The 18,699-nt window shown below is 42.1% G+C and overlaps 1 protein-coding gene across 3 annotated transcripts in view; it reads left to right on the forward strand.

The window, feature by feature from the left end:
• The window catches only part of CDK14 (cyclin dependent kinase 14), a 399,726-nt gene that overhangs the window by 69,884 nt on the left and 311,143 nt on the right, over positions 1-18,699 (forward strand). For 2 of the 3 annotated variants that reach the window (XM_075827674.1, XM_075827676.1), the window contains one exon: positions 18,294-18,539. In XM_075827674.1, the coding sequence (XP_075683789.1) occupies positions 18,294-18,539 (246 nt within the window). The remainder of the gene's footprint in view (positions 1-18,293; positions 18,540-18,699) is intronic. The other variant, XM_075827675.1, reaches the window with a different exon arrangement.

Consider the following 18,699-nt stretch of genomic DNA (forward strand, 5'->3'; position numbering starts at 1 on the left):
GTGGGTTTGGTCACGAGCAATTAATCCTGCCTGCCATAAATGTCAGATAGATGCGGGTCTATCTAGCTCTAAACCCCGTTCTACCACTTTGTGTTACGGCGGACGTGTCTGATTCCCGACTATAAGGGTATGTGCACACGATAGCAGGCATTTACGTGTGAAAAGACAGACTGTTTTCAAGAGAAAACAGTTGCCTCGTTTCACACGTATAAATGCTCCTCCTCGTATTATGCGAGGCGTCTGGGACGCTCGTAAATCTTGAGCTGCTCTTCATTGAGTTCAATGAAGAACGGCTCAAATTACGTTGCAAAGAAGTGTCCTGCACTTCTTTGCCGAGGCAGTCAATTTACGCGTCGTCGTTTGACAGCTGTCAAACGACGACGCGTAAACTAAAGGTCGTCTGCACAGTACGTCGGCAAACACATTCAAATGAATGGGCAGATGTTTGCCGACGTATTGTAGCCCTATTTTCAGACGTAAAACGAGGCATAATATGCCTCGTTTACGTCTGAAAATAGGTTGTGTGAACCCAGCCTGAAGGAGAATCGATGAGCTACGCGTTTTCTGTAACTCCTATAGTAGTGAATGGCAGTTACGGAATCGGACGCGTCCGCCGTAACACACAGAGGTAGAACAGGGTTTAGGGGGCCCCGTTCTAGAGATAGATAGACCCGCATCTATCTGCCATTTTTGGCAGGCAGGATTAATCGATTGCGACCAAACCCAGTTGGCTAGCCAGCGGCTCATTTCCATATTTGTTGCTAAATAAAGAGGAGTCCATAGCTCCGCAACGGGGGGACCCCCAAGTACAGGACAAACCCCACTGGACTCTTAGACACCGCGGCTATTAGGTGAGACTGCTAACTCACTTTGTAGGACCTAGTGACGGGTCCTCTTTAATAGAAAAGGTTTCTTAAATTTTAATTCCAAACATCTTGTCCGGTAGACCCAGAGTTCAGAGACCTTCCAACTTCATTCAGTTCTATCCATAGGATACGCAATCAATATCTGATATTGCCAATAAGCTGCATGAAGCCACAGGAAGAGCAGCTCCAGCGAGTGCCGCAACCCCCTCATTGTTTACCTAGCCACAGCGCCTTCCATTTAGTTGTGGCTGTGTCTGGTACTGCAACTCATATTAGTGCAGTCACATTCAAGTGAATGGCACTCAGCTGCAGTACTAGTTACAGTGAAGGAAATAAGTATTTGATCCCTTGCTGATTTTGTAAGTTTGCCCACTGTCAAAGACATGAACAGTCTAGAATTTTTAGGCAAGGTTAATTTTACCAGTGAGAGATAGATTTATATAAAAAAAAAAAACAGAAAATCACATTGTCAAAATTATATATATTTATTTGCATTGTGCACAGAGAAATAAGTATTTGATCCCTTTGGCAAACAAGATTTAATACTTGGTGGCAAAACCCTTGTTGGCAAGCACAGCAGTCAGACGTTTTTAGTAGTTGATGATGAGGTTTGCACACATGTTAGATGGAATTTTGGCCCACTCCTCTTTGCAGATCATCTGTAAATCATTAAGATTTCGAGGCTGTCGCTTGGCAACTCGGATCTTCAGCTCCCTCCATAAGTTTTCGATGGGATTAAGGTCTGGAGACTGGCTAGGCCACTCCATGACCTTAATGTGCTTCTTTTTGAGCCACTCCTTTGTTGCCTTGGCTGTATGTTTCGGGTCATTGTCGTGCTGGAAGACCCAGCCACGAGCCATTTTTAATGTCCTGGTGTAGGGAAGGAGGTTGTCACTCAGGATTTGACGGTAAATGGCTCCATCCAATCTCCCATTGATGCGGTGAAGTAGTCCTGTGCCCTTAGCAGAGAAACACCCCCAAAACATATTTCCACCTCCATGCTTGACAGTGGGGACGGTGTTCTTTGGGTCATAGGCAGCATTTCTCTTCCTCCAAACACGGCGAGTTGAGTTATTGCCAAAGAGCTCAATTTTAGTCTCATCTGACCACAGCACCTTCTCCCAATCACTCTCAGAATCATCCAGATGTTCATTTGCAAACTTCAGACGGGCCTGTACATGTGCCTTCTTGAGCAGGGGGACCTTGCGGGCACTGCAGGATTTTAATCCATTACGGCGTAATGTGTTACCAATGGTTTTCTTGGTGACTGTGGTCCCAGCTGCCTTGAGATCATTAACAAGTTCCCCCCGTGTAGTTTTCGGCTGAGCACTCACCTTCCTCAGGATCAAGGATACCCCACGAGGTGAGATTTTGCATGGAGCCCCAGATCGATGTCGATTGACAGTCATTTTGTATGTCTTCCATTTTCTTACTATTGCACCAACAATTGTCTCCTTCTCACCCAGCGTCTTACTTATGGTTTTGTAGCCCATGCCAGCCTTGTGCAGGTCTATGATCTTGTCCCTGACATCCTTAGAAAGCTCTTTGGTCTTGCCCATGTTGTAGAGGTTAGAGTCAGACTGATTAATTGAGTCTGTGGACAGGAGTCTTTTATACAGGTGACCATGTAAGACAGCTGTCGTTAATGCAGGCACCAAGTTGATTTGGAGCGTGTAACTGGTCTGGAGGAGGCTGAACTCTTAATGGTTGGTAGGGGATCAAATACTTATTTCTCTGTGCACAATGCAAATAAATATATATCATTTTGACTATGTGATTTTCTTTTTTTTTTTTAATATAATCTATCTCTCACTGGTAAAATTAACCTAGCCTAAAAATTCTAGACTGTTCATGTCTTTGACAGTGGGCAAACTTACAAAATCAGCAAGGGATCAAATACTTATTTCCTCCACTGTACAGCCTAAGTATAGGCCATCTATATCAGTCCTGGAAAACCCCTTTAAGTAGATTCACCAACAGCAAAGTTGTATGAAGGCAACTACACGTCTATGGACGCAGTCACTTGTAGGTGAAATTTAATGGACCATATTTAATTTTCATTCCTTCCCCTTCTTTCCTGAGAGGTCTCTTACAGCCACCAACTCATCTCTCCACTATACAAATTAATAAGCAATTTAAGTTTAGCATAATACTGTGTGTATGTTAATGGGGGATACAATTGAAGTCTTAAATAGGAGCTACACTTTAATGAAGCTTTTGATATGTCATCGAGACATATCAAAAGTTTGGGTCTGGGTGCTGAGACCCCCACTGTTGCTGAAACGAAGGTGCAGAAGTGATCAGCTGAGCGCCATTCAACTTCGGCTGTGATGGGCGCTCCCTGTCAAGCTGAGGACCGCTCACATAGACTTCCTATGTAAGCGGTCTTCAGCCTGACGGTGAGCGCTGATCACAGCCGAAGGCGATCAGCGCTCATCTGTGATCAGTGCTCCTGCACCTTCGTTTCAGCAACCGGACCCCCACCGATCCAAACTTTTGATATGTCTATATGACATTTAAAAGTTTGAAAGTGTAGTTCCTATTTAAGTAACTTCTGGCCAAAAACCATCTTATGTACATGAATCCGTGACCAGCTTTCTCCAAAAAAAAAAATGTCTTTAGTGGTACATGAATGATTGTGGAGTGCATATACTGTTGTTGAAGCTCTCTGGCCCTCTTTTCCCCCAGAGATTAGATGCCATGTATAGTACTGACGTCCCGTTTTGTGACAAAGGGGCCTTTGCCCCTCAAGCATCTGAAGTCAATCAGATCAGGGAAATCCTAACGGCAGATAGAGAGGAGTATAGAAGTGGGCGGGGTTAGAACAACCTGCAGCCGATCAGACACAGCAGCAGGAGATGAGTGTGCTGATCTTGTAGAAGGCAGCGACCTTTCCACTCTCATGATTATACCGGAGTCCAGGCAATAGATCACAATTCAACAAGATCAGAGATCAGTTTCTATATATTGCAGCAGCATGCCATAAGCATTACACATCAGAAATTTACCTTCCATTAACAAAGATCTTTATCAGTTTCAATTGGCTTCCATGGCTCCACACCTACCTCCAGTACTAAATCGGGTGAAACAATATGCTTGATAAGAGGGCTGTCATCTCTTGTGTCTGTAATGGACACCAGGCAATCTAGGCCCTGCTCCATTGAGATAAGCCATCCCCTTAGTCACCAGCTGAAGATGGAGTAGACCAGGTAGATCAGGACCCCTGTTTCTCGGACCCTGATAGTTGTTTTGTATCTGTTTTTATCCTTAGTTCTGTCTGTTTATTGTCCCTATAACTTCGGCCTTTTCCTTTTGACTCCAGCTTAATGGGGTTGTTATTCATATTGCACAGAACCCTGTCGAGATTCGTTTAAATGGTGCAAATTTCTGCAAATACATCTAAATTGTTGCTATTTTGGTCGATCGTGTCATCATTTACATTTATTTGCCTGGCGGTTCATTCTGCCCTATGTGCGAACTACGCATTTAATTAATAATGCTTTAAATAAACCTTCACATGCTTTTTCCGCCTTAGAATCTGTAAGTAGGAATCTGTAAAGAAGCCTTAACTTAAATAACAATCTTGAGACCGTATATCGTTTGTTTTTTAAAAGAGGGTGTATGAGGAGCTGAGCTGCAATACCAGACACAACCCATGGAGAAGAGTGGCGCTGTTTCCAGAAGATATCAGCAGTATTTTTTTCATCTCCTAAAACCTCTTTAAGTCTATAAGGGATCATTGGATAACATATGTTCGATACTAAACCGGAATATAGGATGACGCAGATTTTAACTGCAGTGAATGAGCTTCTATTACACCGTGTTCCAAATTATTATGCACATTGGATTTAAGTGTCATAAACATTTAATTATTAGTTTTTCAATTAAACTCATGGATGTATTGTGTCTTAGGGCTCTTTGGATCATTGTAATCAATCTCAGACACCTGTGATAATTAGTTTGCCAGGTGTGCCCAATCAAAGGAAAACTACTTAAGAAGGACGTTCCACATTATTAAGCAGGCCACAGGTTTCAAGCAATATGGGAAAGAAAAAGGATCTCTCTGCTGCCGAAAAGCGTGAAATAGTGCAATACCTTGGACAAGGTATGAAAACATTGGATATTTCAAGAAAACTTAGGCGTGATCATCGTACTGTGAAAAGATTTGTGGCTGATTTCAGAGCACAGACGGGTTCCTTCAGATAAAGGCATAATGAGGAAGGTTTCTGCCAGACAAATTAATAGGATTAGGAGAGCAGCTAATAAAATGCCATTGCAAAGCAGCAAACAGGTAATTGAAGCCGCTGGTGCCTCTGGAGTCCCACGAACCTCAAGGTGTAGGATCCTCCAGAGGTTTGCAAGTGTGCATAAAGCTATTATTCGGCCACCCCTAAACAATGCTCACAAGCAGAAACGGTTGCAGTGGGCTCAGAAATACATGAATACTAATTTTCAAACTGTGTTGTTTACTGATGAGTGCCGTGCAACCCTGGATGGTCCAGATGGATGGAGTAGTGGATGGTTGGTGAATGGCCACCATGTCCCAACAAGGCTGCGACGTCAGCAAGGAGGTGGCGGAGTAATGTTTTGGGCTGGAATCATGGGGAGAGAGCTGGTAGGCCGCTTTAGGGTCCCTGACGGTGTGAAAATCACCTCTGCAAAGTACGTAGAGTTTATGACTGACCACTTTCTTCCGTGGTACAAAAAGAAGAACCGTGCCTTCCATAGCAAAATTATCTTCATGCATGACAATGCACCATCTCATGCTGCAAAGAATACCTCTGTGTCATTGGCTGCTATGGGCATAAAAGGAGAGAAACTCATGGTGTGACCCCCATGTTCCCCTGACCTCAACCCTATTGAGAACCTTTGGAGCATCCTCAAGCAAAATATCTATGAGGGTGGGAGGCAGTTCACATCAAAACAGAAGCTCTGGGAGGCTATTCTGACATCCTGCAAAGATATTCAAGCAGAAATTGTCCAAATACTCACAAATTCAATGGATGCAAGAACTGTGAAGGTGATATCAGAGAAGGGGTCCTATGTTAACATGTAACTTGGCCTGTTAAGTTTTTTTTATTGAAAGAGCTTTTGATTTCTGTAAATATGACCTCCTGATGCTGCAAATTCAACAAATGACCATTTTAGTTCTCTTTACAACCTTTAAAATGTTTTGATCTCTGTTGTGCATAATAATGTGAAGCATATTGAGTTTTTTACTTCTAAAAAAAAAATCTGTTATTAGGAGATTTGTTCAATAAAATTTGCATTATACTCCAGCGGTTGATGGCTTTAAGATTATACTGACTGTCATTTGCATCGACTATTTAGGAAAATCAGCGAAAAATAACATTTGCATAATAATTTGGAACGCGGTGTATATTACACATTACTTCTAAAAATGATGCATTTTTATGGCATGCCCCATTTGTTGAATTTTTGGTACAGTTTAGCCCTATTGACTTTAATAGGGATCTGTATGGCATTTCAAAAAAAGAAAAGGGAAATCTGATATTCTTGCCCATGGGCTTTGCCTGGTATTTCAGTTCATCTTCATTGAAGTAAATGGGACTTTGTTGCAATACCAGATACAGCCCCTGGACAGCAGTGGCGCTGTTTCTGTAAAAAAAAAACAAAAAAAAAACTGACTGTTTTTCTTCCGGACACATCCTATAAAAACTAAATGTAAAATGTCAATGTATGCGGTCTTTGCCACGTTATTTTAGGTGTGGTAATGATGCGACCCAGTGCACTGTGTGAATCTTGCCTAGTAGTGCAGTGGCACACCAATCTCTCTGTTTATATCTACTGTATACTTCCAGATCTGGTCTCTTTAACACCCTCCCCCCCCCCCCCGTGCCCAAATCAAACCTTGACGGAAAAAAAACAAAAATCCCTACTCGGCCTTTATTCCTTTTTTACATGTCTAGTGACTAGAAGACATCTTGATTAGTTCCTCTGCAGATGGACAGGGGTAGTCACCTGCTGACTGAATTGATTGTTGCTAGGCAACAGCCCAAACAGGATTATGAATTGTACACAGAACAGTTGTTCCTTACCTTCTCCCACAGGGCAATGCGGCCCAAGTGGGTTCTGGCATTAACTCTTGTTTTTCTAGAAATGTCCAAATATAACGGGATCGGATAAGATTACATAACCACTTCTGATTTTTTTTATCATTATTGCAATCCAAAATCCCAGGTACTTAAAAAAAAATGCGGTCCTATAGGAGATTATTACTGGTGAAAATGCCTTATATCGCACTTTGTTCTACTATGATCAGACAAATTTGAAATAATTGTCATGTGTAATATCTCTATCTATGAGCACGAGCCATAAAGGAAAACTCCCCTGAGCTGTAAATATTCATGATCTGTCAGGTGCAAAAAATTTGTTGCCCAAAGAAACAATTCCAAGAAACCGCTAGTTTCACAACCACTCGTGACTTGCTGGTACACGTATTGATGCAGGACCACCAGTGTTTCTACCCCCTGCATTTTACAAGAGAACATGCGTATTGCTTCCCACATCTGGGCACAGGAAATGAAGATATTTTTTAACTTTTTGTGCTTTTTTGAAGAGGTCACCCATTTTGACTGCTAGTGTTTTTGTTTAAAGAAAAAAATAATTTGTTAAAAAATTTATTCTGAGAGCCAAATTTTTTTTATATTTTTTATTTTCATCAATTGAGCGTTGCGAGGGCTTATTTTTTGCAGTACGAGCTGTAGTTTTATTGGCACCATTTTTTGGTACATACGATTATTTTATTTTTTTAATCACTTTTTTTTATTATATTTTTTATTTCATAGTGACCAAAAAACTATTTTGAGGTTTTACATTTTTAAACTCACCGTGCGAGTTAAATAATGGTATATTGTAATAGATCTGACTTTTACGTACACAGCGATTACCAAATTTTATTTTTCACATTTTGCTTAGGGGAAAATGGGAAAAGGTTCTTTTTTTTGTCTTTTTTTACACACATTTTATTAGTGCCCCCTAGGGGACTTCAACCGCGGCCACTTAGCTACATTTGGAGTTACTTAAACAGCGTAACTATGTTGTTTCCCTAACTCCCATAGTAGTGAATGGCCGTTACGGAAGCAGCGTAGCATGCGAGCTACACTGTTTCCGTAACTTCTGTTCGGTTCTATGGGAGTTACGGAAACCGCGTAGCTCAGAGTTACGCTGTTTCAGTAACTCCACATGTAATCAAGTGGCCAGGAGAGCACAGAAAGCTAGAACGGGGTTTAGGGTGCCACGTTCTAGAGATATGTGCGGGTCCAGAGGTGGGACCCGCATCTATCTGACATTTATGACATATCCTGTGGATATATCCATGGTCTAACAAAGTTCTTGCCTCCTACGCTCCTCTTCCTTGCGCCTTTGCTTCGTTGAACATATGGCCGGAAGCCGTGGCCGGAAGTCGTCATCTTACTGTCCGGCAGCGGCTTCCAGTCCACATGAAAATGGCGCCGGATTTCGCTCTACGAACGAACTTCATTTTGGTCTGTGTGGGAGCGGCGCATGCGCCTTTCCCACACAGACGGCGCACGCTTCTGCGGACACAGGGACTTTTTAGCAACATTTATTCTTAATAAAAACTGCGTCTTATAGTCCGAAAAATACGGTATACAACCGTTCCCAATTCCATTTTGTAGAAGGGGTGATTGACATAATTGGCACATTTTAGGGGATTAACATTTTATACGATTAATTCAATATACACTATATATGGACACGTTTTCAGACACCTCCACATTACACCTACAGGAGCTTCTATGACATCTCATTCTAAATCCATATAGTTGGTCCCCCCCTTTGCAGATAAAACAGTTTACACTCTCCTGGGAAGGTCAGACACTGATGTTGGGGGAGAGGGCCTGGCTCGTAATCTCTGTTCTAGTTCATCCCAAAGGTGTTGGATGGGGTTGAGGTCAGGACTTTGTGCGACCGGTCAAGTTCTTCCACACCAAACTCCCCCCAAACAACCAGCCATGTCTTTATGGAGCTTGTGCACTGGGCGCAGTCATGCTGGAACAGAAAAGGGACGACCCCCAAACTGTTTCCACAAAGTTGGAAGCTACAATAGTTCAAGATGTCTTGGTATGATGAAGCATTAGGATTTTCCTTCACTGGAACTAAGGGGCCGACCCTGAAAAACACCCCCATAGCGTTATCCTCCTCCACCAAACTTCACAGCTGGCACAATGCAGTCAGGCAGGTAACGTTCTTCTGGCATTCGCCAAACCCAGACTCATCCATCGGACCGCCAGATAGAGAAGCGTCACTCCACAGAACACGTTTCCACTGCTCCAGAGTCCTGTGGTGGCAGCATTACACCATTTCATCTGACGCTTGGCATTGTGCTTGGTGATGTAAGGCTGGCATGCAGCTGCTCGGCCCCGATGCCATGAAGCTCCCCGGCACCGTTTTATTGTAGATTTTAACACCAGTGGAGGTTTATACTCTGCAGTTATTGAATCAGCAGAGTATTGGCAACTATTATGTACTATGTGCCTCAGCATTCGGCACCCCCGCTCTGTAACTTTACGTGGTCTGCCCTTCGTGGCTGAGTTGCGACGGATCCTTCCACTTTACAATAATATCACTCACAGGTGATGGTGGAATATCTAGAAGGGAAGAAATTTCAGGAACTGACTTGTTACACTGGTGGCGTCCTATTACAGGACCGCGCTGGAATTCAGTGATCTCTTTACAACGACCCATTATGTCCACAAATGTTTGTAAAGGCGACGGCATTACGAGGTGCTGGATATTATACACCTGTGGAAATGGGACTGTGTCCCAATACTTTTGTCCATGTAGCGTCTATACACTTAGCTTCAGTAAAGGTGAAACCTACAGGTATTCTCCCGATCTAGTAAGAACCAAGAGGTGTGATATGGCTGCCACGAGATAACCCCTTCATTGGTAAGGAGGAAAAAATAAGTTTTGTGTATTAACCCCGTGTCTCTGACGCTTTCAATGGACTGTAGCCATTGGTTTAATGAATAATTCCAGTGTACGGCCTACTAATGTGGGAGGAGGACTGAAGGATTCCGGTATTGGAGCACTGATTACGATACAATGGGAACTAATCAATTGTTTGACAAAATCTCTAGGCTACAAATATAAACGTACGTACATCATCCTCATTTATGGGTTCTGCTCTCTGCCGGCCATACGTCACGATCTGCACCTACACGTGGTGCAGAAATAATGTGCAATCCCAGATGGAATTACCCTGCATATTGTATGTGCAGCCATCTGCTCCAGGGGAAGTTCTTTGGCTGGGGCCACATTATTTAGCACATGAATTATGTAATATCAAAAGATTAAAGTGACACTGACACAACCTCCATGTTACCTTCTGGAAAACAAGGTTGCAGGCGAGCTTGCAAGTGTCACAAAAATACAATGTCAAGTTTTTTTGCTAAGGTCATCAAGTCACCTGTGACCTTTTTTCAGATAGTGAGACATTGAGGCTGTGACAACCCCCCCCCCCCCTGTCGCCCCAGCCTTATATTGTAAACTATGTGACCCCCAGTGGTCCAGGAACCAAAATTGCAGTAAAAAATGGAAGGTGGTTTGTGAAGAAAATGAATATATGTAGGATATTAAGGGATTAGTCTATCTATCTATCTATCTATCTATCTATCTATCTATCTATCTATCTATCTCTCTCATCTATCTATCTATCTCATTATCTATCTATCTCTCTGTCTCTCTCTCGATCTCTCCATCTCTCCATCTCTCCATCTCTCCATCTCTCCATCTCTCCATCTCTCCATCTCTCCAATCTCTCCAATCATCTATCAAAACCAATACTATAAATGCTACTTGGTAAGTAGGGGCACTGTTACAGATTTTGCGTTGGGAGCCCGCTAACTTCAAGTTAGGCGCCATGCACACGACCGTATTTTCATCTATCCATAAATGCTGTACGAAAAGACGGAGGCTGCAAATGATGTCACCAACATGTTGCATATTAACACTTCCGTTAATACGGACGGTTTACAGATGCACATGCGTAGCCGTCCGTATTTACAGAAGCGCCCATTGGCTTCTATGGGAGAGTCCGTGCAGTAATTACGGACATGAATAGGACGGGCTCTATCATTTTTTCAGCACTGACACCCATCCATAAAAATACTGAAAGGTGCCCGTGGCCAATAGAAATGAATGGGTCCGGAGTTACGGATGAAATATATGGTCGTGTACATGGGGCCGAACGCGTCTGTGTCTGTAGCTTAGCAGATACAAGTTATGAGAAGCGTATATAAACTATCATTGTGTATTTGCTCTTCTGTCTTTTTAAGGTATCTTGTATTATGTTCCTTTTTTTGTTTTTTTTTTTATTCGGGATATCGTATTCAAAAGTAATCTCTGCCGGCTTTCTGCAAAATTGAGTATTCGGATTTCAGATTTGGCATTCAGCAGAGGCTCTGACCAGAATCTGCAGTGTCTGGATCTCTGTCCACTCTGTATTATATCTCGCAGATAAGTGACGCGCGCGCGCAGCCTCGCTGCTGTGGATAGATAATTCTTTGGAAAGCTCTCCGTGATGATGCAAGAACAAGGCACTCTGCAGAAATGAAATCATTCAATAAGTGCAATGTATTAGATTAAGTGCATTTCAGTCTTGGCCGTGTTTATGTAGCATTACTTCATAACATGATTCCGGTCGCGAGGAGGTGCTTTATGCTCTTCGCTTTCGAAGTGGGAAGATTAAAGTTGTTTTTATTGTTGCGTATGTAATGGGCCTGTAATGACCTTATTTTATTGCAGCAGGTTCCTATAGACTGTTGAATGTGCAGATCGCTTGAGACTAGGCCCAGACTTAACAAGGCAGCAAATATGCACATATAAAGGGGGGCATAAATGAGATGGGCTCCTCCCGGTACTGTGTCCAATACCGCCACCCAGGGACTGAGATGCCTGACGCATGTTTGTGCCCCTCCTTTGATCACTCGTTTGCAAATATTACTGGGTCTGTGAAAGTGAAGGCCTCCTATAGGGAAGGGTAGGGCCAACATAAGAGCCCCTTTAATCTCCGGATCGGTGGAGGAGTACCGGCAGTCAGACACCTACCGATCAGATAGTGATGGCATATTCTAGTGATACGAGATCCCTTGCTGTGATGGGAATAACTTTTTAAAGTGGAATATCACTTTAACAGACACACTGCAAGCACCAGCACATTAAGCTGAATCTGGGTCATCGGAAACAATTTGTTTAATATTTCATTCCTTTCCAGTGTGTTGAATAAGTCTCAAAACTTGAAAACGGAAGAGCTGACTCTTCATGCAGGAATAAAATGTCTTATTCTTTACTTCATCTTTCTCCAAACTGTTCTGAGAAGCGACACTATTGATTTCTGCTTCTGACATTACACATGTTGCTCCCATAGTTCAAGAGTCTCTGTAATCCTTACTGTTCTTTATTAACGAGGATTAACCATGAAACATGCCCGTTGTTGCATGTGATTTTTCTTTAGTTATTCTAACTTAATACAGGGGGGTCTTCTCTGTTCAGGATCCTCATCTCTTGGCCAGAGTGGAGAGCGGTTACATGAGCGTCTCTCACTCTGGAGGACCTGCCCTGTCCTGTTCTGCATTACACAGACAACACATTGATTTGAATTGGTACTGTTCAATGCTTAATTTACCCTGAGGTGGCGCTGCAGGGAAATTGAACACTTACTACCAGGTTTCCCCACAGATTACAGCTGATCGCTGGGGGTCCAGCAGGGGGGACACTTTGTGATCCGCTTATTGTCAAGGGATCCTTCTAGCATGTAGGAATTATCCAAATCAGAGAACGGCTTTAATATAATGATCGATTTGATTTCGTTTTACAAAATAATTACTGACTTTGAGGTATATATTTTTTTAGCGAAGGGTTTTACAGATTTAATATGGAAAGTAGATTTTTAAATGTATATGGTTAAAACTTAGCAGTACTTCTTTGTGTACTTCTATTTCAGTACTCTCTCTCTTGTACGTATTCTGTATAAATAGAAACGTTTTTGAAAATACTTAAATAAATGAACTAAAATTGTTGGTCTTCTCCGGCATAAAGACAAGACCTTAAACAACGATGTAACCTTAAAATGAAAAGAAGTTGTGGCTGATGGATTGCAAGCAGACAAAATAAAAAAATATTCCCTTGTTCTTTAAGGCCAAATCTGCTATGGGGCTGTGTCCTTAAGGGGTTAAATAAATTGTTCTGAGACCCCTATCGACTAGCCAGAGCAGAAAGCCACTTTACAGGAGCCCCTGACACTGGAGTACTGAACGCATTACATTGATGGCCCATTGATATCAAGGCACCATGTAATTCTTCATTTCCCCTGTGGTGGCGCTGTAGGTGAATTGAACACTTGCTGTCAGGTTTGCTCACAGATTTTAGTTGATCGTTTGGGTTCCATCAGCAGGAGAACCTGTAATCCTCTTATTTTCAGAAACCCTTCTAACAAAAACAGATTGTCTGAAGCGGACGACACTTTTTAATTCTCCAACTGACTACAGGTGAATAATCTTTTATTTGGACAAATACAGACAGATTCTAGATACTGACAGGAAACCCCCTGATTTAACAGCCCTTCTAACGGGTTATCTATTTTGGATAGCCCCTACTCATTTTTTGGCTGCCCCATTGATAAGCTGCTGGAAACTCCTCTTCTTTGCTACGCCTCATAGATGGGAGCCTGAATAGGAGACCCCCTTTATTACATAGAAATGCTTTAGTAGGGAATATGACGAGGGCTTGCCTAATAACAATTCCGTTAATGCATAGATCTGCTTTGACACCATGTTACAGGGTAATTCAACATATACATTGAGTATCTTTGCAAATTGGTAACCTCGCATCATGTTCTACTCCAGTTACATCCACAGCTGCAACTTCTGTTTACTAGCACTATTTTTGACAGACACACGATTAAGAACAGACATGGGCTCCTTCAATAAGACCATGGTGTAATGGATTCTGGATCATATAGTTATTTTACAATAGACTATCTCTGTACAGACATTGAACCAGCAAGGGAGCAATGATTAACTATGAGCTTGGAGCATAAAAGAAGCCAGCAGAATGCAGCTATGTATGTGACTAGAGTATAAGACATCATGTAATTGAAGATCTGTAAAATAATGTTTAAAGTCAGCCTACACTACATATGCCAACAAATTGGCAAGGTATTTGCAGTTAGTGGCCACAGCAGGTGGAGTGGCATAGGTTGTCTTAGTCTGCTAATAAATACTAGGTGAAGACCTTAAGATTTCAATTTTTTCGCTGTCAAAAATAATTATTACATAAGGCCTAGTACATGCGCTTTATTAACATATCCTAATTTTGTTGAAATGTTTGCTTGCTACTAAAATACATTTACTAATGCAGCCATCTGTTTCAGAAATGTCTATTTAGAAGATGACTAAATGGATTAGCTGTGATATTCTCAAACATAGACATTAATTATCTTCACTTACTTATAGCTATATTGGTTTGGTAACATAATTCCTTCATAGAGCTCATGCACAACCTGAGCCGTGTGCATGGAACATGGCTTCATAGCACAGAACTGCACGGCCTCTATGCATTGCCCTACAGGCTTCGTGGGTTGCCATATGTACGGAGTTATTCTTCTCTAGAAGCAATGCTGAGATAATCTCGATCGATACATAGTCAGATGGAACATGCCATGGTTTTTCTTGGGTTCGTATGGAATTCCACAGAAAAAATTGGAGACATTCAGAGGTACAGTAGAGTCCCCATGCACCTTTATGGGAGCCCTATTACGGCTCTGTATATATATATGTGTATATATATATGTATATATATATATATATATATATATATATATATAAAAAAAAGCCCTGAGGGTAAAAGACTAGGTAGTTACTGTCCAGTAAACTTGTTAACTTTCAGGCCTTGAACACACTGATAAGGTTTCATGGATGTTTTAGAGAAATGTGTTTTATTAATTTATTTATTTTTTATGTCATCAAAAGAATAGGATCCTAAACTTCTCTTTTTGGATCTCAAACTTCTCTTTTTGGATATCATCCTAATTTTGGCTAAAAGAAAGCACAAACTGTGTGAACAAGGTCAACACTTTTTTTAAAACCACTACATTAATCTTCCATTTGAAAAGCATTAAAACTTTTATGACAGGTCAATCAGAACTGGCATAATACAAAAATTAGGGTCCTGCCATGGGTTCCCCAACCGGTCCATGTCTGTAATTGTGGTGACTTTTTACTCACACTGAGGCTTTGTCAACTCTGATTCGTTACAATAAATATATAGGTATGGCCACTTCTTCCTCTTGGACTGGGACAAGGACAACCTTAAACTGGCCATACACTAGAGATTTTGAATGGCCAAAAAGGATCATTTAGACCATTTTCTACCGACTGTTGGCCCATTTTTATGACCTGAACGAGCATTACGGATGCCGAAGATCTCTAGGAAAAGTAGGTCTATGATTTTGCATTATTCGGGTTGTCTGGTGCATTTTTGGAAAGTCGTTCGTGCCAAACGACAGATCTGCATCTTATTCGTAGAAGATCAAGGCAGAGATCGAACAGCAATTAGTTATTTTCACTAATGGGTTTTGTCAGACCAATTGCCAGAGATCTCTTTTGAGGGCCAAGGCTTTAACATAATAAGTTTAAAAAGTCCATCAGAAGACAGCCCCATTTGGAGCTGACTTCGGAGTCAATCACCTGTCATAACTTATGGAATGGTCCACCGATCACCCATTAGATCTTATTGATGATCTGTCCTGTGTGTGCAATGATAACCACAAAGCCTACAACGCAATTAAAAGTGGACGTGTCCATGTTCTGTAAAGATGGGGATGGGCCGCAGAATAAGTTCTGAAGCCCACATTGTACATTTATACGTGTTTGCAGCACTTCAATTCCCAACTACCAGGAGATGAAGATGTAGAGGAGAAAAGCAGCACAATATTCACAATAGTAATGTTATCCGATACACAACAACTCAATGGACCCGGTCCTCAAAGTCCAATGTAACATCATATCCAAGAAGGATAGCAGCATCCAGTATTGCAACTTGCAACTCTACTAGCAAATGTGAATTTACCCTAAAGAGACTGTCAACTCTCAAAATCCCCCTAAACTTCAGTAATCCGTAAAATCTACGATTTTATCTTTTTATACTCTTGCATTCCCCCGCTGTAAGCCCGCAAACGTTCTGTGCACTGCATGCGGATACATAGAGCGGACTATTAAGCTCTGCTATATAATGGGGAGGACTACTTACTCTCGCTATCTGCATCCAGCACACCGTCCGTTTTCATGTTTGCAGTAAGGGAATGCAAGTGAGTAGAAAGATAAAAATTGCAGAATTGGAATCCATGTCTATTTTCTAACCACTGTCGTTTAGGGGGGTTTCGGACAAATTCCCTTAATGGCAGACATGTCGCTTACTTTTTTTTCTCAATTAATTGCTCACATTCCCATAATATTTATTTAACATTTAAATTAAACATATCTGTAGTATTTTCCACCACTTCCATGAATATACAGTAGGTGCCACCGTGTAAATACATTCATGTCCGGTAGCCGCTCTGCTTGCCCAGCTTCTTCTCTAGTGCACTCCGGTACATGCAAAATAGGAAGCCGACCTATGGAATATTATTAAGATCTCAACCCTTGTGGGTATTTTTAGGGAAGGACTGTTGGCCAGGTCTCAGTAGATTCTTCTATGTGAAGATGCAAAGGTTTGAATGAGTATACTGGGGAGGGGAGGGGGGGGGGGGGTAAAAAAATTGGAACAATTGCGCTTTTAAGATAAATAAAATACACTTTTTCTTATAATGTAAAGCAATTGTACAAATTTGATTTGTGCAACCCTCAGTCAGTCCTTGTGTTTCCTTGGGTATGACTTGCAGATCATCAGACTAAAGCCGTACAACCTGCTGGTAAAATTGAATTAGTCTGCAAAGCAAAATATTGTCTCTCCAGTGCCCAGTTACTGTACTATTGAGTCAGCTCAATCTTTTCCAAATGAGCAATTCTCACATACAGGAAAAAGAGACGGAGTGCCAAAACACATATTTCAGTGCTATGTTTTATGGCTTATGCCCACCACCCCCTGTGGCAATGCCCAGTTTTTTCTTTGCCTGCCACACGTACTCCCAGAATGTCTGCAACAGAGATACTATACAGTGCCAGAAATGCTCCCTTAGGGCCTGTTTAGACGAGCCATGGTTAGGTACGGGCCTGTCCGAGTGTAGAACTGACAGCACACGGTCTCAACACTGACCTATTAAAGTCAATGAGCTCATCCACATGCCCGATTTTTCACATGGACCATCGGTCTATGCAGAGAAAATCGTAGCATGCACTACTATAGTCCAGGTCTTCCATCATTCAAGTCAATGGCTCAGTGAAAAAAAATCGGACAGCACACTGACGCTGCTCGAGCTTTCACTGATGACTTAATCTGAGACGCTGGAATGATGGACGTGAAAAACTGATGCTACACGTACGTGCAAATGGACACGTGGAACGCGCTCTGTCACAATACTGATTGAAACACTGACGAGTTTTACAACGGTCATCTGAATACAGCCTTAGGCTACGTTCACATCTCAGGGCTGCGTTCAGGCGTCTCGTCAGAACGGAACCCTGACTGAAACTAACGAGAACCATAGGTTTCCGTTTGCATCACCATTGACTTCAATGGTGACGGATCTGGTGCAAATGGTTTAGGTTTCTCTCCGTTGTGCAAGGGTTCTGTCGTCTTTGACAGAAGCAATACGACGGAACCCTTAAACAACGGTAAAAAAACTGAATCTATTTGCACCGAACGGTCACCATTGAGCCCTGACGCAGATGTGAACGAAGCCTTACAGTGCCACGGATGCCCCCATACAGTGTGTCTCCCTGGTCACGCTGACCTCCATGCCAGGCAGGGTTTCTCGTAACCATGTAATCAGTCGGTAGAATGCGGGTAGGATTTATGATCACAATTTTACTTTGTAATCTATTAGTATAAGATGACCATAGGTGGACCTACCCTGATATAGTGTTTATTATGAGGCGTTACATGGGCTGATCTAGCTGGAAACTTTTCTTTACAGGGCAGCAGTACAGACGGATCTAGTTTGTATTACATTATGTGACGGTCGCTGGTTCTGTTTGGGTTACACCAGGCAGATACAATGTCTCGTGTTTCTGTAACTTAGGGATCTATTACTCAAGTCATTGTTGAGTCCTCCACCAACAATACATCATCCTGAAAGGAGCATGTTCACAGTATTGAACAAAAGCAATTCTTCCTTCTGTCCTCGGATACAACGTACGTCTGTTACTGTTTAGTTTGCTGTTTTTAGAGTTTTATGTTGGCCTGTTGTCTTCATTAAGCTCTTTGCTTGTCACTCTTTTATAGATATGTGTCACCAAGATGTCCACACGGAACTGCCAGGGAATGGGCTCTGTGATCAAACCATTGGACACCATTCCTGAAGACAAGAAAGTCCGGGTCCAGAGGACTCAGAGCAGTTTTGACCCATTCGAAAAGTCTGCAAACCAGGTGAAGAGAGTCCACTCTGAAAACAATGCATGCATTAACTTTAAGAGCGCCTCCGTGGGGAAGGAGTCTCCCAAAGTCAGACGTCATTCAAGCCCCAGCTCGGTAAGAGTGCAATATGTTGAAGCCCGGTGTGATCAGGAAGACTGATATAGTTTGGAATAAGGGTATCCTGTATTGGGGGATGGTTCCATAGGTAACACACACCGATACTTTTCTATATATTAACAAGTATGAATTATTCTGGTCATATGACCATAGTGAT

This window comes from Rhinoderma darwinii, chromosome 5 (genome assembly GCF_050947455.1).
Source record: "Rhinoderma darwinii isolate aRhiDar2 chromosome 5, aRhiDar2.hap1, whole genome shotgun sequence".
Taxonomy (NCBI): Eukaryota; Metazoa; Chordata; class Amphibia; order Anura; family Rhinodermatidae; genus Rhinoderma; species Rhinoderma darwinii.